At 50.3% G+C, this 19,701-nt stretch overlaps 6 protein-coding genes across 24 annotated transcripts in view; 3 read left to right on the plus strand and 3 right to left on the minus strand.

Moving 5' to 3' along the window:
* LOC120898864 overlaps positions 1 to 1,475 on the plus strand; it is a 36,849-nt gene extending 35,374 nt beyond the window's left edge. For 14 of the 16 annotated variants that reach the window (XM_040305291.1, XM_040305300.1, XM_040305289.1 and 11 more), the window contains one exon: positions 37 to 155. In XM_040305291.1, coding sequence (XP_040161225.1) covers positions 37 to 148 — 112 coding nt within the window. In that variant the 3' untranslated portion in view covers positions 149 to 155. The other 2 variants (XR_005738709.1, XM_040305301.1) reach the window with 2 other exon arrangements.
* Positions 1,476 to 2,992: 1,517 nt separating this feature from the next.
* On the minus strand, positions 2,993 to 7,081 carry LOC120898867 (solute carrier family 23 member 2). 2 transcript variants are annotated; one of them, XM_040305309.1, is made up of 4 exons: positions 6,963 to 7,081; positions 6,522 to 6,733; positions 3,475 to 4,997; positions 2,993 to 3,382 (listed from the first exon to the last, which is right to left on the minus strand). In XM_040305309.1, the coding sequence occupies exons 2-4, from the start codon at positions 6,654 to 6,656 to the stop codon at positions 3,328 to 3,330; spliced, it is 1,713 nt and encodes a 570-aa protein (XP_040161243.1). In that variant the 5' UTR covers positions 6,657 to 6,733; positions 6,963 to 7,081; the 3' UTR covers positions 2,993 to 3,327. The 2 variants fall into 2 exon arrangements, with proteins under 2 accessions (XP_040161243.1, XP_040161242.1); XM_040305308.1 differs by having other exon boundaries at positions 6,522 to 7,068.
* Positions 7,082 to 7,756: 675 nt separating this feature from the next.
* On the minus strand, positions 7,757 to 9,805 carry LOC120898869 (protein max). 3 transcript variants are annotated; one of them, XM_040305314.1, is made up of 6 exons: positions 9,594 to 9,805; positions 9,248 to 9,427; positions 9,083 to 9,154; positions 8,908 to 9,015; positions 8,693 to 8,816; positions 7,757 to 8,452 (listed from the first exon to the last, which is right to left on the minus strand). In XM_040305314.1, the coding sequence occupies exons 2-6, from the start codon at positions 9,341 to 9,343 to the stop codon at positions 8,271 to 8,273; spliced, it is 582 nt and encodes a 193-aa protein (XP_040161248.1). In that variant the 5' UTR covers positions 9,344 to 9,427; positions 9,594 to 9,805; the 3' UTR covers positions 7,757 to 8,270. The 3 variants fall into 3 exon arrangements, with proteins under 3 accessions (XP_040161248.1, XP_040161247.1, XP_040161249.1); XM_040305313.1 differs by having other exon boundaries at positions 9,248 to 9,417; positions 9,594 to 9,803; XM_040305315.1 differs by having other exon boundaries at positions 9,086 to 9,154; positions 9,248 to 9,417; positions 9,594 to 9,801.
* A 201-nt stretch (positions 9,806 to 10,006) lies between these two features.
* Positions 10,007 to 14,122, plus strand: LOC120898865. The gene is made up of 5 exons (XM_040305305.1): positions 10,007 to 10,339; positions 10,456 to 10,650; positions 10,719 to 11,416; positions 11,492 to 11,557; positions 11,646 to 14,122. Exons 1-5 carry the CDS (start codon positions 10,208 to 10,210, stop codon positions 13,873 to 13,875), a joined length of 3,321 nt encoding a protein of 1,106 aa, XP_040161239.1. The 5' UTR covers positions 10,007 to 10,207; the 3' UTR covers positions 13,876 to 14,122.
* LOC120898870 (thioredoxin domain-containing protein 17-like) lies at positions 14,066 to 14,999 on the minus strand. The gene is made up of 3 exons (XM_040305317.1): positions 14,556 to 14,999; positions 14,399 to 14,483; positions 14,066 to 14,322 (listed from the first exon to the last, which is right to left on the minus strand). Exons 1-3 carry the CDS (start codon positions 14,698 to 14,700, stop codon positions 14,169 to 14,171), a joined length of 384 nt encoding a protein of 127 aa, XP_040161251.1. The 5' UTR covers positions 14,701 to 14,999; the 3' UTR covers positions 14,066 to 14,168.
* Positions 15,000 to 15,171: 172 nt separating this feature from the next.
* Positions 15,172 to 19,594, plus strand: LOC120898866 (E3 ubiquitin-protein ligase HRD1). Its single transcript, XM_040305306.1, has 5 exons — positions 15,172 to 15,796; positions 15,890 to 16,135; positions 16,220 to 16,599; positions 16,724 to 17,163; positions 17,237 to 19,594. Exons 1-5 carry the CDS (start codon positions 15,668 to 15,670, stop codon positions 18,142 to 18,144), a joined length of 2,103 nt encoding a protein of 700 aa, XP_040161240.1. The 5' UTR covers positions 15,172 to 15,667; the 3' UTR covers positions 18,145 to 19,594.
* Positions 19,595 to 19,701: the final 107 nt, after the last annotated feature.

The following is a 19,701-nucleotide window of genomic DNA, read 5'->3' on the forward strand; positions in this document are numbered from 1 at the left end:
ATTATCCTTGCTCTTTAACCACGCCACTATCCTTAGCAAAGCACTGCAACTAATCAAAGGCCGACTCTATTCCCTCTTGCTCCGGGTTACAACCCCAACCGGTGGTTCCCCGGACCCTGCGCCCCAACGCACGAACGCCCGCTGGTAACGCACCACCGCCAGCCCATCCCGCCATCGTTCCACCCTCTATCGAAGCTTCATGATGAGCCTGAAGCTTGCCTAAGGCCAGCCTCCGGCGCAGACCGTCTGCTGGCGCTTTCCTTCGTTTCCCTTCTTTTTCTCCTTCTGTTTTGCTGCCATTGCTGGTCGCCCTAGGTAAAGTAGGAGGAGGGATCTTTCTTGCCATCATTCGAGCTGGAAAGATCCGAGCGACTGCAAACAATCGCAACAAACACTTTACTAACTGTACCGTAAACGCAATCCAATGTTCTAATCTTGATTCGGTATTTTTCTTTTTCTCCTCATTCCTTCCCCTGCCAACAGAAACTATCGCACACGGACCTCGTCAACGTCTAAATCAACCGACAATGCATAAAGCGTAGTGGGAGGGAATGGGTGAAAGGATTCAAACAGTTGTCGCAACAGCAACACATATATACCAATTAGTGTAGATCCTTTCTTAGCCAGGGTGGTGCCACTTTACTTCTCCAACGCTCCAATGGAATATATATAAATGGGTATATGTGTGTGTGTGTGATCCTGGCTTGCAACCAAAAGAAGAAACCAAAAACCCAAACCAGCAAGAAAAATAGCAAGCAGCGATAAACTTTACTGGTTATTTTAGATGAACGTTATAGACTAGAAACCATTGCATTTAGGCCAAAAAAAACATACACGCATACGCGTTAGTGAATTGTTACAGCAGAGAATGCCAAACCCGCCAAAACCCGCCAAACGTTGATCAAACACGAATAGCGTTATGTAAAAGGGCTACAAACTTCTTGTAAGAAGAAAGATAGCGAGTGAAAAGGAGAGAAAATGAGAGAGAGAAAGAGCAGTAATAATGTAACACCATTTGAACCGGAGACTTTTAACGTGTATATTTAAACAAATGGGTTTTTATCCGATCCTCATGCTCCATTTCACACCAATTGTGTGTGCGTGTCTCCTTATTGGGAGCAGTACAATTCCGGTGATCCGGAGCTTCCGTGGAGTAAGAAGGGCACTAATGTTACCGTGATGGTATCACCACTAACTCACCCCACCGGCAGACCATCAGGGCTCAAGAGAAGAACCGAAGAAAGAACCGTGGAACACCATGCGATCACCATGCGTCTCCATGGAGCATCGATCATGCCGCCACCGTTTCTTGCATCTCAACGCTGTATTATTTTTTCGGTTTCCATTTTCCGGGGGTCCATCCACACCTTTCGGGGGAATTCTTCTTCTTCTTCTTCTTCTTTGGCTCAACAACCGATGTCGGTCAAGGCCTGCCTGTACCCTTTTGTGGGCTTGGCTTTCAGTGACTAATTGATTCCCCCCCATAGCAGGATAGTCAGTCCTACGTATGGCGGCGCGATCTATTTGGGGATTGAACCCATGACGGGCATGTTGTTAAGTCGTACGAGTTGACGACTGTACTACGAGACCGATTCAATTCGGGGGAATTAAAGTGTAGCAAATAACAACACACTAAAACAGTGAAGCAGAAAATCCCGCTCGCGTTCGCTCACAGACTCTGCGCATCACCGCCACGTGGTGTGGTGATCATCCTTTGCGTCACGATCTGAGCCCGTCGCTTGGTCGGGATTTTCTCTCACGCATACACACACACTCTTACGGGAAGGATTATTTTTATGAGCAGCTTCGTTAGTGCGGGTACAAGATCAGGGTAGACACGTGTACGAGACAGAAAGTCACAAGCAATAGTCACACGGAACTGAGATGGGGAAAAATCGAAGAGAGCTGTTAAAAATGTGTGTGCCATCGAATCGAATTTTATGCAGCCGGGGCAAATGGGGGGAATCGGGATACTCTCCCAAACTGTCGACCTCGGTTTGTTCGTTTTTTTTTTTTAATTTAAATTAGCAAATTAATCAAAATCGGAACACGCTTCAAGCAGGTGTCCACAATAAAACCAGCACGGTGCGGGTAGCAAAGAGCGGGAAAAAAGCATTGGGAAGATACGGTGTGTACTGTTTGTGTGCTAGCAGAAACGTTGTTATACACTATTTTTACAATTTTATGTCAATTGTATTTAAAAAAACAAACAAATCAAAACTAAACAAAGCGGTTACGACATGCTCAGAGCTGAGTGGCCGAGAGACTTATCGACCCAGTGTTATCTCCGAGGCGAACGGCAATAAAACAGGCAATGCAGGATTGTACAGTTGAAGCAGACTATTAACGAATAATCGGTTTGGCGGTTTGAAAGAAGAAGAAAAAAAACATCACCTTGTTTAGTGTTGTTGCAGAATGTACTGTGATGTGAAGAAAGGGGCGAATAATTATCAAGTTTTTGGATGTTTGTTGTGCGCGGGACAGATTTATCAGTTTGAATTCAGTCCGTTATCAACACAACAGGAAAGGCAACGACAGAACGCGTGATAGAGAACAAGGAAAGGGACGGAAAGGAACAGGGACAAGTTTTTAAAAGCCATCAACCAAACCATTGGTAGCAAAAAACCAGTACGCGCGGTTATTTTAGCAAATCATTGGATGCCAAAACTAGACGGAGTAGAAACGAATGAAAAAAAAAAACCAACCAAACCCACAGCAAAGAAAACCAAACAAAAAACAATCACCCCCAACAAAAACTAGCAATAATTGTTGCACCGTTACCCGCGGTGTGTGCAGCAACAGAACACGTGTATCGAGGGCGGGGTAGAAGCACCGTTGCCATGACTGCGCTGCTGTCTTCCAGCTGTACTGTCGGGCGATCAGGAAGAACCCCATTTAGGGGATTGGGGGTTTGGAATGCGATCGGGCCCCGGTGCAGCAGGAAGCCCCAAGTACCATCGCGTATGCCATCTGGTATGCCATTACATATTGGTAGCACAGTATTGTGAGTTTATCAATAAACTAGATTGATGGAATGAGCCACGGCGCAGCAAACAACACCATTGCTACAATTGATGACCGGATTGCTTAGTTTTTGTTTGTGTCGTTTTGTCTTTCTTTCTTTAATTCAACTTCATTTCTATATTCCACTACCGTGAGCCGTCCCGTGGCGGAACAGAGGCGGCGGTGTCAGTTGCGTGGATCAACCCGCCTGGATGCGTGGCATGCCATGCCAAATTCCATCCATCGCAACGACATTTTAGTGGATCTCCAGGGCGGTGTATCCGAGAAAAGGACTCGACCTTCGACCTGTATGTATGTCCCCACTCAGAGCTTCATTCTGTACGTCGGCAGGAACGGTACGTATCGGGTCCACTTCCATCTACAAATGGCCAATAAAAATCAAATGGAAAAAAATCTTTAAAAGCCTTCCAACTCCCGCACGATATCTCTCCTGACCCTGCCCAAGCTTACCTTCTCATTAGCTGCATACCATAAGGGAAATCGAACGTGCTTTTCTCCCACGCGAGACCACCCGCCGGCAAGTCATCGTTGTCCTGCGCCGTCTCGAGGGCCATCTCCTTCGACCAAGCGACAAGGCCACGCTCTTCCGGCGTGCCGGGTATCAGATTATCCAGCACACAGCCAAGCACACCCCCGACGAGGATGGTCGTGCCGAGCAGTACCGAGAGCGTGGAGTCGACCGTCTGATTGCCCGTCTGGATCGCGCCCGGATGCTCCTGCAGCCACAGGCACAGCACGAGCGGGAAGAAGAACGACACGCCCAGTATGTACAGATTGCGCGAGGAGCGCAGATCGACGTACTGCAGCGCGGCCAGCCCGAACGCCGTGATCATGCCGAACATGACGCAAAAGATGCCACCGACCACCGGATCCGGGATCATGATGAACGCAGCCCCGAACTTGTTCAGCACGCCCTGCAGCACCATGATGAGGGCGGCCCACTGTATGACCCGCCGGCTGCCCACCTTCGTCACGCCGATCGCACCGACGTTCTCGCCGAACGTGTTGGTCCCGTTGCCGGAGCCCCACAGCCCCGCCAGCATCGTGCCGAGCCCCTCGATGCCGATGCCCCGGTTGATGGCGTGCAGGGGTGGCGGTGGCGCCGCACACATCTGCGCTATCGTCGGATAGTAGCTGATCGATTCGACCGTGCAGGCCAGCACGCCGGCCAGCATGCCCAGCACGCCCGCCAGCGACACGGTCGGCAGCCCGAACTGGCCCGGGTACGGTACGCGGAACCACTCCGCGTCCTGCAGCACGCGCAACCGCACATCGGTACGGGCCGGGTGCCCCTCGGGAAAGACGCCCGTCGCCGTCAGCACGCCGCACACCGTCCACATGATGGCGATCGTGAGCAGCACGGGAAACAGCTTGAACAGCGGGAACCAGACCACGCGCAAACCGTGCCCCTTGCGGTAGGCAATGCCCGGGAACGGCACCTCGCCCATGACCTGCGAGAACAGCGTCAGCATGGCGGTCGTGCCGACGGCGATGCCCCACTGCTTGGAGGCCGTTTCACTGGCATGCTGGAAGAGCGTTATACCGACCAGCGCCACCGTGGGGACGATCGTCAGCGGCGTGATGATGCGCAGCAGCTTTCCCACCAACCCGCTGAATCCGAGCACGAGCTGTGTCACGGCCGCCACGGCAATCGCACCGGACAGCTCGCGCATCCGCACCTGCCACAGCTCGGTGCGGTCGGTGTCGGTCATCGCGTCGATTGCGTCTGCCGGTGGACACTTCCACTGGGGCAGGTTCAGGATGGCGAGCGTCGGCACGAGAAACGAGATCGTGCCGCCCTGGACGAGGGGCAATCGGCAGCCCCACGTTGCCTGCAGGTACGTGATCAGCCCGGTGACGAAGATCATGGTGGAAATGATCGTACCGCGGGCCGGATCTTCATCCCTCATGCACAGGGCGGGCGTCAGAATGAACGGAATCGATACGATCGCCCCTATCATCGTTAGATAGTGCTACGGAGAGTGGGAAATACGGAGAAAGAGAGATGAGAGATGAGAGAGATGGGAGTCAGAGCTAGAAATGCTACTTTGGAGTCGAACTATGTGAGTTGTCCGGTATCATTCGCATGGCATGATCCTCCTCTGAACTGAAGCTTAGTAAGCTGGAAGAGACTACATCGTTCTGCACGAGTTAAACGTTGATGTTCACTATCTACGATCGATATCATAAATTGATAAAAGCGAATTGTTGAATGATAGGTGAACGCACTTTTCAAGTCGTCCGAGAATTCACCTATCTCGGGTCAAAGGTCAGCAACGACAATAGCATGGTAGTTGAGTTGTGCGCAAAGATGCTTGCTGTTAACCGGTCATTCTACAGCCTGAAAAATCAGTTCCCCTCAAAGAACCTGTCGCGACGGACGAAGCTGAGAGTATGTAGCACCTAGTTAGTACCGGTACTCACATACGCCTATAAGACATGGACACTGTCCAAATCTGACGAAACCCTCTTAGCCGCGTTCGAGAGGAAGATGCCCAGAAGGATTCTTGGCCCGGTTCGTGTGGAAGGACAATGGAGGAGCCGCTATAATGACGAGCTATACGAGATGTACGGCGACTTCACTGTCGTGCAGCGTATCCATCTCGCACAGGCTCCGGTAAAGTCTTTTTAAGCCGTCCACAAGGACAGAGGAAGCATGGTAGGCCCAAATTGAGGTGGCAAGATGGCGTGAAGGCGTTCGCCATTAAGGCCGGGATAACGGACTGGCAGGCGAAGGCGCGAAACCTTGAGCGGTTTCGGACACTCCTGAGACAGGCCAAGACTGCAAAGCGGTTGTAACGCCGGATAATGAATAATTGAATTAATGCTAATTCAAACTCACAGTTCCTAGCGCATCCTTCGGTTGAATCCAGAGCCGTTGCAGCCGCTCTCAAAGCGTAGTCGGTAGGTCATTGAAGTCAAACCCCCTAGTTTAAACAGTTTCGACAACTCTAACCGGGCCCGAGGGATTCGATGCCTACGATGCATCCGACAAGCGGCTACAAACGAAAGATGCCGGTTCCGAAGCCGTGGAATAGGTGCGATAGGTTCGTTCCGTTCCTCAATCAGAACGATCTAGAACGTTTGCAAAGGTTGGAATGGTTGGAACGGATCTGTTGGAACAGCGGAACGATTGGAACGGATCGAATGGTACGAATAGGACGGTCGGAATGGTTGGAACAGTCGAAATTGGAATCAGATCTGATAAATGAACATATTTGTTCTGTGTTCCACATTCCTGACACTCCGACACACACTCACACGCACACACACATACAACAGCCATTAAAAGGCGCTGCTCGTGTTCCAACTTGTGTGCGAATCAATCAATTAATTGAATAATTGTGCTCCAAGTCAATCAAAACCCCCCTCAACGGCCAATCAAACAATACGCTCGAACTCTAAACAATCTCCAGCGCAATGCTCAATCTCGTGTTGACCAGTACTCCAGCACTTCAGCAGCCTGCTACCGTGTGCCCTGCCACAATACTACGCACCTGTAGCGCCATCATGATGCAGAAGTACCACGGCGGATTGTCGTCGATGCCATAGTTGATGTCCGCACCACGTGCCTTGCCTTCAGGCTTGCTTTCGGTTGACTGTTCCGGTGCACACTGCCGCTCTGTATCCATCGTGTCTGGCCGCAACTGGTTGCCGATCGATCGAGCAGGGTGAGTTTCAGCACTTCGGTATGATTGAATCACCACAGCTAATGAGCAAACCGATCGAAAGGGTAATTGACTAGCACGTAATTGAAGGAACAAATCAACGGCAAACCGTTTTTGCACACTGTAGAGAGGTGTTAATTGCTGCTCATGCTAAGTGATCGCCCAGGTACAAATCACACTCTGTACAGGTGATTCTGTTCTACGATCACTCAAATTCTCAACAGCGTTTTACACACTAAACTTCACACAAACAACGACGGCGCGACTGACGGGCCTGTAGTGAAAGTTCCGCCACTTCAACTCAGGAAGGAAGCACAATCTCGGCGGACGACGTTTGCACCCGTCGGCTGCTCGGTGGCGTGTGTGCGCTAACATTTTAGAGCAGCAGCTCATCTAACCTTCCCATTGTTCCCATGAGCGGGAAGTAATTTTCCACTCTTTACGACACACGCCATAAAACCGTTCGAGCGACTGTCAATATGTGTCCCGTGTCTGGGGCTTGGTGTTATCAATGATAAAAAAACGAGCAGCCCGACGACGGCAGTTTAGATGGTTTGCAGCCAACAAAGCACACGCGTGCGCTCCGCATCATTTACGGAGTTGGCGTAGCATATTTTATTCCTTCTTTTTCTGCATTTTCGTGATGTGTAGTGTGTGGAGCAGTAGTAACCGGTGCGTCTCCTACAGCGGGGAGCACATACTCCTCTTGTTGACATCACACGCCATTCCATTGGTAACTGCTCTGCTGAGAGTCATTGGATTGATGCGCGCCAACCGTCGTTACGGCCGTTGCGCAAAGCAGTTGACACTGTCGCCAACCATCATTTACATAGTGCATAGTGCGTATGGATCATCTGTTTCATGTATGCTTCCATGCTTACATTATGAACAGCTGTACGCCAAGGTAAGTTATCGTAATGTTTTACTGGTTTAGCTGCCTTTATACAGCTACCAACCATCAGCTGCAGTGCTCATATCTTGGGCGTGCTATTTAGAGAATCCTATTGACTTAAGATAGTATATACTACGCTCCCGGTTCCAATGAAACCCTACAGCACATCATGTCATGTTTTATTGAAATGCTAAGTATAGTTTTATTGTATCTCTTCTCTCGATTATGCACAATAATGACACTTTTCCTACAATTTAATATTATATATGTTTTTGTTTTTCTTCGACTGCCATAACTCAAGCGTAACCCATTGTGTTTTTCATGCATACAGTCATCAAATTTGCAAATGTTGTTCCGTGGTGTGGTGTGTTTACCAGATTGTTCCCGGTATTATGAACAAATAATTAATTTACATCAATGAAAGAAAAAGGTTTCAATTCGTTAGGATCTTTGTACGGAAACAGAACTGTACGGAAGCGCAAATCGAGCTGTTTCGAGAGCTAAAATAATATGTAAATGTAACCTTAAAGCCAACTCTACAAGCTACCACGTACGCGAAGTAACGCCGATGATTGTGCCGTTACTTAGCAAAAAAAACGAACAAAAGAAAAGAAACCATAAGAAAAAAAATGTTACCAAATTCCGCCCACTGTGGCCAGACGGTCTCTCTCTCTCTCTTTCTCTCTCTAGTAGTTCGCATTCGTTTTCATCTTCTTGTTTCGCCGCGCACCGAGCCCGTTGTTGTTGTTGGTAGGAACCTCGTCAATGTCGGAGCTGTCGGAACCGCGCGACCCGTCCTGGAACGCAAGCCCAAGATCAGCACCGTCGACGAAGTTGCCGGACGCCCGTGCCTGCTCCAGGTGGCGGACTGCAGTTGGTGTACGGGTAATGGGCGGAAAGCAAAGCAGATTATAAATTTTACATTAGTACATGTGTTCTCCCGGCTAGGGTTCGGCTAATGGCGTCGAGAGGCGTTTTTTAATGTCCCGCATTGCAACCAGACCAGACATTAATATTAATTGCAAAACCCAACCCACCCCGGGGTTAGGTACACACCCGGATGATTCGGCACGGGTTTGCTTCGTGTGTGCAAATGTCGCTTACTTACTTTGCGATTCGAGCATATTGTTTTGCCGCCGCAGATCGTCAATGTCTTGCTGATGTGAGTTGTTCTTCCGTCGCATGAACTGGATGTATTCGGCCGCTTTCTTCAGTATCTGGGCGCGGCTGGCCTGTGAACGAATGTGCATCGAACATCGAAACGTGTTAGCATGATTAGAAGCTCCGTTTTGGTGGAGGGCGGGCACGCACTTCTCTGCTTACCTTCTCGCCCTGCAGCGACGGTACGGAGTCGCGCAGTGAGGTGAAACTGTCCTTGATGTGATCGCGCCTCTTCCGCTCAAGGGCATTGTGGTGAGCGCGCTTTTCGGCCTGTAATAATAAACAGAACGTCAGCGTGAAAAGATGTACCCGAAAGGGGAAAAGGCAATTCTACAACTACCTGTGAGTAAAGATGGCTCCCAGCGCCGGAACGCGATTGGGATTTGGTGTTGTCCGAATCATCACCATCCTGTTTTGGTGGCGGGGAGAGGGAGAAGCATAAGATTTTTAATAAAATTACAAACCACACATCCATCCATCTCGCTTTAAACGCTTCACTTACATCGCTCTCTATGTCAATGTCCCGATCATCGTCGCTCATATCGTACCACTCGGCGGTGCTTGGCTTCCGTCCTTGGTTATCCTCGTGCAAGCGCATCCACGGGCTGTTACTGTCTACGATGCTTCTCAAGGGCGGGATGCTTCGAGCTGTGTGCTTCGGGGTTTGGAAAACTGTTCCAACCAACATAAGGAAGAAAAACCATACAGCTTACTGCGTCGTTACCGATGCCATCTCTGTTCCATCCCACTTCCCACCACAATGCACACGCAGCGCGCGACCACGGTACCGCCGGGAAGGGTATAGCGTAGGAGCACAATCACAACAACATCCGTTTGTTTACACTTACCTCGCTGTGGCACAAGTGGCTCACTTACGATCAACGAACACTCCGGGTCACTGTTTCCGGCGGGGGGAATGTGCACGCAGCCAAATGATCCTTTTCTATTGGCGAAAACGGTGGCAACAAGGACACACGAAAATGGCTCGGCAATATTCCTTCGAGAGCACGATGTTTACCTCCAGGAGATGCAGAGCTGTCACGTACGACAGGAAATTTTATGGCAGGGCTAGCGAAAACGGCAGCACATTTACGTAAAGGAATGTTACTAAAAGAAATCATTTCGAATCAAGTACAGAATAATAAATTGTTGTTTTTTTAACAAAATATTTTTAATACTTTATAAATAATTCTTACCATGTATTTAGCTTTAGTTTATTGATCTTTTTGTGGATTGTTCAAAATAAACATTAATCACATGGCAATATTGTTCCCAACAAATAAAGTGTATACGAACCCTGTCCGAAGAAACCGTCTGACGTCTCACTTTGACAGCCTTCAAACGTCGCGGCAGGCGAACGTAATTCAAAAGCAACGAACAAATCCGCGCTCCAAAACACAGACACCGCGTCGATGATGCGTTCGTGCCGCTGCTAGTTAGTGTAAAAATCCAACCACCGACAATGGCCATTCCAGCTTCGAGAGTGTTAATAAACGACCTGGAAAGCAAAGACGAACTGTATACAGTGTTGCTGGAAGAGTTGCGTAAAAGTGGAATCAAATATCGCAAGGAAAAAAATTCCAAAGCGTCCCAGGTAGGGTGGCGGTGTTGAATTGCACCATGAAGCGTTTTTCCCCAGGAGTGTAGTGCGGCGTAAATCCGCACCACAGTGCTCGAGTGCTTTGATTGAACGGTAATTTGTCGTTACAGGATAAAGCGAAATCGAAAAGAATCTTCAAAACGCCTTTGCATGCGCTAGAGCTAACCGATGTGCTGCTTGCTAGCGGCGGCATAGTGCAGATACCGCTGTTTGTGTCGAACGCTTGTCAGTTGATACTGGAAAATGTAGACACGGAAGGGCTCTTTCGGAAGGCCGGTTCCAACAAACGCCAGCAACAGATCAAAGTAACCGATTGTCTGTCGCTGTTTTTCTATCATTCTGACCTTTTTGTGGTGGTGTTTTGTTATTTCAGGCGGGTTTGGAGTCCGGCATTCCGTTGGGCAAATCGCATCACGTCATCGACGTCGCTAACATCATCAAGACGTTCTTTCGCGATCTGCCCGAAGCGCTGCTACCATGCGGAAACGTGCAGGAAGCTCTGATCCGGTGTCTAATCGGTGGTGGCAACGACGACAAAGTGCACAAGCTCATGATGACCTGTTTGCTTTTGCCACCGCTGACGCTCAACACGCTAGCCTACTTCATGCAGTTTCTGCATACGGTGTCGATGCATGCCGATAAGAACAAGATGACGACGGAAAACTTGGCCCTAATTTTAACGCCAAGCATCATGCCGATAACGGAATCGATTCAGCAGCGATTTAACAGCCACGTCCGGGTGCTGCAATTGCTGATCGAACATTCCCAGCAGATTGGACTGATTCCGGAAGCCATACTGGGCCAGCTGAAAGACGACATCGGCAGCAACGCGAGCATGCTGATGAGCAATGTGACGGACAAAAAGAAGAAAAAGCGCCGCAGCGGTTCGCTGACCCGCATGTTCAATGGGTTCAAGAAGATGGTAAGTGCGATCGGGTCGTCGGAGAATTTGGACAAAACGGATGAAAAGTGTGAACATGATCCAACTCTAACGATTGGCACGCCCTGTTTGAGTAAATCGGCAAAGAAACGAAAGGTAACGGAGGGTAACGCGTTCAGTGCGAAAAAGAAGTAAGTATAGGATTGTCTATGTGTGATTGAACCCGGAACCTTTTGCCTAATTGATCATTGTGTTCGTCTTAACAGAAAGGAAGTGACCTCCATGTTGCCGGATAATCATGATCTACTACCCTGCACTCCCCTCGTTGTTAAGTGAGTTTCAATGTGTTCTAAAAGCTTATCCGTTTCGATCCATATCTTTAATACTTACTCATCTTTAATAACATTTAATATCTTTTAGGGAACCGAAAAAAAGCCGATTAAGTCTCGGAGGTAGTAAGAAACCGAGCAAAGTGGTACAACGTTTGCTGCCGAGCGGGTCAATACCGTCGATTGCTGAGGGCAAACCAATGGAACGGCGTTGGAGCGTAGTTGGTGCACCGTGGGGTCGCAAAAAGCACAACCGCAACAAACCGCCGGAGACGGATAGCAAAGCAGACGGTGATTCGGGAGCTAAGACTGAGGATGAGTTCGATTCGGAATCGAGGCGGAAATCGCTGCTGCTTGCGGGTGGTCGCATGTCTCCGGTAGTGTCCATGCCCTGCCTGGTCAGTGTGGACCCACTCTCCACGACGATGAACAACATGAACGGCGAGCTGGTAGAGGTGACAGCGGAAGATGAAGCCGACGGCGAGGACTTCCTCAAGATCCGGCGCAGCGAGTATGAAGCGATCAAAAAGCGGATGTCGGATATTGAGACGAAGCTGTCGAAGGAATTCACTGCGCTGGTCGGGCGGGAAGACGTGCTGCTGGACAATGTCGAGGACAAGTATCGGCAAACGTTGGAGCAGACGGAACCGATCGAAGCGACCTGCGCCACGACGGATCAGCTGGCGAAACGACTAAGTCGTGAGCTGAAAATCCGGCGGAGCGGCGAACATAAGGTGATTCGATCGCCGAGCGCAAGAAAAATTGGCACCATTCGTCGACGCAGCCAGGAAGCGGTACGATTGTCGCGCAACCAATCGTGGCACATTGGCAACGGCACGAAAGACTTTTCCGCCGCAGTTGCGAACGGCGCAACGGTGGATCTATCGTTCTACACCAAGCCGGGCGGCTTGAGACGTGGCCGTCCGAACACAGTCCAGACTGGCCTGAAGGCCCCTGACTCATCTACAACGACGGCTACGACCGGCGCTGATTTGGAACCGGCTGTGAGGGCGACGGAAAAACAATCCACCACACCACTTAGGACCAGCTTAACGACCAGTATGGGAGGAGGAAACTACACGGACGAAGAGAAGGAAGAAAAATGGGTCAATGCAGAAAGCTACTTCGAGACGCACAACGTCACCGACGATAATGCGTCAAGTGTAATGGATACAACGGCCGAATTTCTCACACCCTGTAAGGTGCTGATGGAAGATTACTTTAAGACGCCAGAGCAAACGTCTCGCCGGGCATCGTTACGATCCGCTTCAAAGCAGCAGCAGCAGAACGCTTTCTGCACTCCAACACCTTTCGTGACGCGAATCGACATCAATACGCAGGGCATCAAGACGCCGATGCTGCCGCCGGTGGTTCCGCCGCGCATAAAAACACCCGCTCGGACACCGAAACTTCCGCCACGCACGCCGGGCAGCGCGGTACGGCAGCCCGACTCGGCCAGCCTGCTCAAGTCACACATTACTCCGCTGCAGGAAGCGCAAAGCGGTCGCGCATCCATCGCGCGCATTCGCAGCCAAAATGCGGGCATGGTCATGGCCAAGGCAAAGCTGTTCGATGGGCTGGTTACGAACTCGGGACACGATTCCCTATCCGGAGGTGCACCCGGGAAGCGAACACCGATCGCCAACCGTCGTCAGAGTGCCAAATTTCGTTCGGCGACCGTTGCAATGCCGCTGACCGTTGCCGCGTCCGAAGCGACCGGTGGACTGCCGCGCGAATCCGGCGTACATATTCGCCAGATACAGAAACTACGCTCATCCTCGGCACACCATCACGGCAGCGTACACCGCAGCCCGCGAAAATCGACCCCCCGAAAGCGGGCGTTCACCAAGTCGACCCACGGCGGTGCGATAAACCGGCGGGAAAAGCTCCGCCAAGCGACCAAGGGTAGCGGCACGGCCAATGCACTCGGGTCCGCCGGAGCGACACTGTCCTCCAAGGCGCTACTCAGCTCCCCTCGAATCGTTCGCCGGCTGCAGGAAAATATGCACGAACATCTTTCTGCCGCGAACGTGAATGTTGTGTCGCTCTCGCCAAACATAAAGGGTAACGTAGGGAGTAAACCAGCGCTGGCTTCGCCCAAGATGACGACACCGCACATCCGCAAGCAATTGCTGCGCAACTCACCCAGACGCATCCTGGCAGCGACGCCAGGTCGGGACAATCGAATGCCACACGGCGGCGAGCGATTTCAAACGCCTCTGAAGGCAACCCCACTATCCCGTCTAGCGATCTGTACCGCGCCCGGGTTCGAGAACAGTCCCGACCGAACGCCCCATACCCGAGCGGCCAATGTTCGTTGATGGGGAAGGAAAGGTGTCACACTGTATCAGGTTTTTAAAAAAATATCGTTCTATTAGTGCCAGCGTCATTTTAATTTCATGTATTAGTTAGCGAGTTTTAAAAAAAGGGTTCAACGTATTTGCGCGCACCACACGTACACGCGCAACGCGCACATGGACATTTCGGAAACAGTCACGACAAAATTTGCCGAACCCTGTAAAAAGAGTGCGATTTTATTGCGAACAAAATATACATATTTTAACACGAGAGAGAGAATCCACCACGATCGTCATTCCCGTTTCGCCATATCGCTTTAGTCGTCTTCCGAAAAGAACAGTTCCAGCAGGTCGGCCTTGCCACACTGTTCACCTTCGAGGCGCTGCGGCTGCTTCCACCGGATCATGGTCGGAATGACGGACAGATGCGTGTTAGTGTCCTTGCGGAAAGGATTGTTCATATCCTTCCAGCTACGGTGCAGGAAAAGGAAAGTCGAACGATCAGCATGACAATGAGGTTGTGAGAAAACCCGGTTTCAATACTCACGTTGGACGATCGCCCACATCGACGTAGATGAAATGCGAATTCTCCGGAGCGTTCGTTTCGATCGCCTTCTCAATGAATGGTGCCACTGTTGGAGAAAAGGGGAAGAGTTGATTAATTCATCCGTTCGGGTACTGTACCAGCCCATTCCTGCCATTACCATCGACACAGTCGCCACACCAGCTCAAACCATTCTCGAGCTTTGCGCCGGTGAAGAGAATATTGATCGCACCGCCGTTTCCGTTGAAGTCTTTCATAAATGCAACGAATGCATCGTATCCGGCGACATGATGTTTATGCACCATGATGAACGGCTATTATAACAGTGCTCTGAACAAAACCCGTGACCCTGTGATCGCTGCGTACCGATAGCAATGGAGACAGTGTATTGTCCACTTGTCGCTATATTGGGATGCTTGAGGGACGCTGCTAGATAACAGCGTTATCAATTTTCTATGCTGTTGGACAATTTTAAGCCGGCTGGCGGTGACAGAATTGCATTGTTTTGGGAACGGTGCTGTTGCGAACTACAGTGCTGTTCAATTTGTATTCGACAGCTCACTGTGAAAGTGTCAAATTGTCTGGTTTTATGTATTTTCTAACAAGCGATTAATGAATCAGCTTTTGAGCTTATTCTCCTGTTAACTCGTTTTCTTATCACTCGTTTAGTTGCTCTGGAAGTAATATTTCAAACATAAAATAACAAATTGGCCCACTGTGCTCCGTTGGTGAAAAATAGAGACCCACCTTGGCATGGGGAAACCTTGGCCGAAGTTTTGACATATGTTGCAATCAGCGATGTTGCGTTTGTGACAGGTCTTCGGAAAATAGTGGTGTTTACGTGTACTTTAAAAGTGTAGTAAAGAACACAAGAATTACAGCTTTTCGCAAGGTCCACAACGCACCCCGTTTGCCTTCCCCCGCAGCCACCCCTCCAATTTGGGTAAACAGTCGTACGTGGGTGCCGCGCACTGGTCGGACCAGTTTGATGGGAGCAAACTTTGGCACCGGAAGAGTCGACGGAACGAAAACGAATGAAACACGGTGCACTGGGCGGAGAGGTGAAGAAGTTTTCTCGCGGACGAGCTTCGGCTTACAACAGGTGCTGGTGCAGCGGTGGTAAAAGCGTTCCTCCGTTCCCCGTTCGTGGGTGCCCGCCGGGAAGCTTCGCGCGACAACTGCGTTCCACCGGACGGTCCGGAGGTCCCCGAGGTAGACACGATTAACATATTCTTCGAAACCATCAGCCAGCTGGCTGAAAACTGCGTCAAGATGCGTACGCTCGGGCTGTCCGTGTTCAGCATGCTGCTGACCGGGCTGGTGATTGGCAACGCGTACTATCAGAAGAAACAGTTCTACCCGTCCGTCGTGTACATCACCAAGTCGAACCCGAGCATGGCCGTAAGTTTTCACATGACCTCGACTGTCGCGAGTCGGGCCTTTTTTGTGGTTGTTGTAGGTGATTGGTGTAACAACGTTTCTTTTTTTTCATAGGTTATCTACATTCAGTCGCTCGTGCTGGTGCTGATGTTGGGCAAGCTGATGAAGAAAATCTTTCTCGGCACGCTGCGGGCGGCCGAGTTCGAGCATCTGATGGAGCGGTTCTGGTACGCGCTGACCGAAACCTGTCTAGCGTTTACCGTCTTTCGGGACGACTTTAATCCCAAATTTGTGGCACTGTTTACCGTGCTGCTGTTTCTAAAGTCTTTCCATTGGCTGGCAGAGGATCGTGTCGATTATGTGAGTAGAGGGGAGAAAAAAACAAGCCAACGTTGCAATGTAACTAATTTCCTCCCACATTTCAATCTGTTCAACCGCTTTCAGATGGAGCGCAGTCCCGTGATTGGATGGTTGTTCCACGTCCGCGTGGCCGGACTGCTGCTCTGTTTGGGGCTGTTCGATTATGAGCTCATTTCGTACGCCTACCAGTCGACCATCGCGAAAGGCGTCACGGTGCAGCTCGTGTTTGGGTTCGAGTATGCGATCCTAATGACGATGGTCATTAACACGGCCATTAAGTACATCTTCCACGCAGCCGAGCTGCGCTCAGACACGCCGTGGGAGAACAAGGCCGTGTTTCTGCTGTACACCGAGCTGATCATTGGCTTTACGCGCGTCGTACTGTACGTGGTGTTTGTTATTTTGATGGTTAAGATATTCACCCTGCCCATGTTTGCCTTCCGCCCGATGTACTACACGATGCGGTAAGTAATGGCATCATCATGCTAACCGTCCAGAACTTATCTTATCAAAAAATGCTCCCTTGCTCATGATCTTCTCTTCTTACCACACACACACACACACGCGCGCACACATACATACATACAGAAACTTCAAGAAGGCGCTTAACGACGTAATTCTCTCGCGGCGTGCTATCCGCAACATGAACACGCTCTACCCGGACGCAACGCCCGAGGAGCTGCAGATGTCGGACAACATCTGCATCATCTGCCGGGAGGATATGGTGAGCAACTCGAAGAAACTGCCCTGCGGTCACATTTTCCACACCGCCTGTCTGCGCTCCTGGTTCCAACGGCAGCAAACCTGCCCCACCTGCCGGTTAAACATTCTACGCACCCCGATTACGGCCGCCACTGCAGCCGTGAATCCGGCGCCAAACAACAACGCGAACGATGCCAACAATGGTGCCGGTGGGGCCACCGGTAACGATGCCAGTCGTCCAACGGTCGTCCCCGGAAGTGTGGCCGTTACTGCCGGTGTTGCTGGTGGCGTTGGAGCGGTTGCCGCTGGAGCTGCATTGCCGAACGGTGAGTAGCATTGAGGGGAGGAAACCAACCTTTTATTTACCATTCTTGTTTTTTTTACTTTCATTTCCCGCAGGTCTGACGGCGACGGGCACGAACGCAATGCCCCTGTTTCCACCTGCACCCATGGTTCTGCCACCGTTCCCGTTCGTGGGCATGCCGTCGTACACGATGCCTTTGCCGCCGGTACCGCCATCGCTGGACACACTGTCCGACGAGGAGGTGCGCGCAATGGAGGGCAGCGAGCGACGCCATGTGGAGGAGCGCATCAAGCATCTGCAAAACATACGCACCCTGCTCGATGCATCCGTTGCGCTGATGAACCAGTACGCAGCCATAACGGCCCGGTTGCCGCCGGAAGCGGTGGCCCATCTGCAACAGCAGCCGCCAGCTCAAATGCCACCAAATCTACCGCTGGTCAATCCGACCGCTACGAAACCCACCGGCACGGGTGAAACTGATGCGGCCGGAGCAGCTACAGCAGCTGCGAGTACGAGCGGTACCAGTAATGCATCAATCACAGCAACCGTTGCTCCAGAGAGCAGCAGCAGCAGCGGTAGCAGTAATAAGCCAAGCAGCAGTAGTAAGGTTAGTGATAGTGATAGCAGTAGGGTAAGTGGCGGCAGCGGTACCTCCGGCAAGGCCGCCGATTCCAGCACGGCACTGAGTCAACCGAAGCTGGAAGATCTCGGCCCGATCAGCAGCGACGAGGAGGATTTCGCGGTGAAGCTGAAAAAGGAACCGCTGCCTAGCAACAGTAAGGCTTTTCTCATCACACCCGATCAGCTGGACGAGATTGGGGCGGGCGACAACAGTGCGTCCCCCGGTTCGTCCAAATCGTCGTCGGAGGTCAACGGGGGCGAGGGCACACTGAAACGACCGGAAAGTGCGGCCATGAACGAGTTACGCCGACGACGGTTGGAAAAGTTTGCCACCACAAGCACAACGGAACCGGCGGCCAGTCAGCAACAGCAGCAGCAGTAGAAACACTAGATCGATTCTGCAGGTGAGTAGTACAGTGTAGTATCTTCTCTACATTCTGTTTTGCGGGGAGATATTCAACCAACCGAACCGGCTGGATCGTCTTCCAATGCCAGCACGATAACGAGACATGGACGCAATGCAAATAGGGCGGACAGAATCGCGGAAAAGACAACCCACGGAAGGCAATACAAAACATGCGATGTAAGGACCACATTCACCAGCACACATACACACACACACATATGCTCACATTAATGCAGTACGCTTGCAGTTTCGAGCTAATTAGCGCGCGTCCCGTGTTCGGTTGCTTTCCTTTAGAGTCCAGAGAGATAGACATGAGTCAAAGTTTATGTCCCTGTCCTATTGACAGTCTATCCTCCGCATGCCTGGTGCACGGAGCCTAGGCAGGATATTCGACTTTTTAAGCATAATAAATGTATGCATTCTTATTCCTCCCGTAAGCTTAGCTGCGATCGTGTTAGCCTGTTACACTCCCTATTGCTTTTGTCAGTTACTTTCGATTGTTTATTAAGTTACATTGTGTGCAAGTGTGGTGTTGTTTTAACGTGTCTTTAAAAACTGCTGCATTTTGTTAAACGTTGCTTCCGTTTGGTGTTAGACCTGCCGCGCAGCCAAACAATTTTCGTAATAGGATGGTAGTTTTGTTTTTGTTTTTTTTTTTATTTGCATTCCCGCTCCTTTTCCCTCGCTAGGACCCTCTACCGAAAGACCAAATAAAAGTCGAATGCGTATTGTAATTGAAGCAAAAGATTATGCTAATCTGGTTGTGTGGTGTGCAGGTGGGACGCGCCCCGATGCACATGAAGTGGTGGACATTTTTCTTGTAATGTTTTCCCATTTTCGGTGCAAATGGTCACACGCACACATACACACACACACGCAGTCACATAATCAGAACTGTTCGGACATGTAAGGAGAGAGTAAGGTAAAATATAAACGGAAATTAAAATATGACTGTAAGAATGCAAACTACACACAGAGCAGTCGGAAAGCAGTACTTGCGGGGTGTGTGTGTGTGCGCGTGCAATGCCGGGGAAAGGTAGCGCAACAAAAGAAGTGATTATGGTAAAAGAAGAGTAAAAATAAATAAAAAAAGATGTATAAAATCGAACCGCTTGGTAGGGAAACAATCGGCTTAAGATATTCGCTATTGTTTTTGTACGAGCGCGAGCGCAACTGGGTTGTTCAGCTAGATAGGTGCGTGAGTGCGTGATATGAAGATGCTCCAGCTCTCAGGATCGTTGAGGACGCTCCAAAACCGTGATTGGACATGCGAAATGCTGAACGAACGAAGGAAATAGTCGGATTATTAAAGGTGTTTTCTGTGCGCGCTCGTGTGCGCAAGCGAAATAAATGTAATGTAAATAATGCTATCATATTGTAATATGAACTTTAAAAAATAATAAAGGCAAATCAATACAAAAATTAAGTAAAACGAGCCTAGCCACCCTTTGACACATAGTAGCAGGACATGCGAAGAGGAAAGAAATCGACAAAACCTACCGTTGGCTCATGTTTGGAGAAGAAGTGATTCCA

This window comes from Anopheles arabiensis, chromosome 2, assembly GCF_016920715.1.
Source record: "Anopheles arabiensis isolate DONGOLA chromosome 2, AaraD3, whole genome shotgun sequence".
Classification (NCBI taxonomy): Eukaryota; Metazoa; Arthropoda; class Insecta; order Diptera; family Culicidae; genus Anopheles; species Anopheles arabiensis.

Coding starts and splice junctions, on each gene's coding strand:
- LOC120898867 (XM_040305309.1), bottom strand. CDS start 6,656: ATGGATACAGAGCGGCAGTGTGCACCGGAACAGTCAACCGAAAGCAAG. Junction 4,998..6,521: donor GCATCATGATGGCGCTACAG/GTGCGTAGTATT, acceptor CACTCTCCGTAG/CACTATCTAACGATGATAGG. Junction 3,383..3,474: donor GGTATGCAGCTAATGAGAAG/GTAAGCTTGGGC, acceptor GGCCATTTGTAG/ATGGAAGTGGACCCGATACG.
- LOC120898869 (XM_040305314.1), bottom strand. CDS start 9,343: ATGCGCTTGCACGAGGATAACCAAGGACGGAAGCCAAGCACCGCCGAG. Junction 9,155..9,247: donor ACATTGACATAGAGAGCGAT/GTAAGTGAAGCG, acceptor CCACCAAAACAG/GATGGTGATGATTCGGACAA. Junction 9,016..9,082: donor GCCATCTTTACTCACAGGTA/GTTGTAGAATTG, acceptor TTATTATTACAG/GCCGAAAAGCGCGCTCACCA.
- LOC120898865 (XM_040305305.1), top strand. CDS start 10,208: ATGGCCATTCCAGCTTCGAGAGTGTTAATAAACGACCTGGAAAGCAAA. Junction 10,340..10,455: donor AAAATTCCAAAGCGTCCCAG/GTAGGGTGGCGG, acceptor TTGTCGTTACAG/GATAAAGCGAAATCGAAAAG. Junction 11,558..11,645: donor TGCACTCCCCTCGTTGTTAA/GTGAGTTTCAAT, acceptor AATATCTTTTAG/GGAACCGAAAAAAAGCCGAT.
- LOC120898870 (XM_040305317.1), bottom strand. CDS start 14,700: ATGGTGCATAAACATCATGTCGCCGGATACGATGCATTCGTTGCATTT. Junction 14,484..14,555: donor GTGTGGCGACTGTGTCGATG/GTAATGGCAGGA, acceptor TTTCTCCAACAG/TGGCACCATTCATTGAGAAG. Junction 14,323..14,398: donor GATGTGGGCGATCGTCCAAC/GTGAGTATTGAA, acceptor CCTGCACCGTAG/CTGGAAGGATATGAACAATC.
- LOC120898866 (XM_040305306.1), top strand. CDS start 15,668: ATGCGTACGCTCGGGCTGTCCGTGTTCAGCATGCTGCTGACCGGGCTG. Junction 15,797..15,889: donor AGTCGAACCCGAGCATGGCC/GTAAGTTTTCAC, acceptor TTTTTTTCATAG/GTTATCTACATTCAGTCGCT. Junction 17,164..17,236: donor TGGAGCTGCATTGCCGAACG/GTGAGTAGCATT, acceptor CATTTCCCGCAG/GTCTGACGGCGACGGGCACG.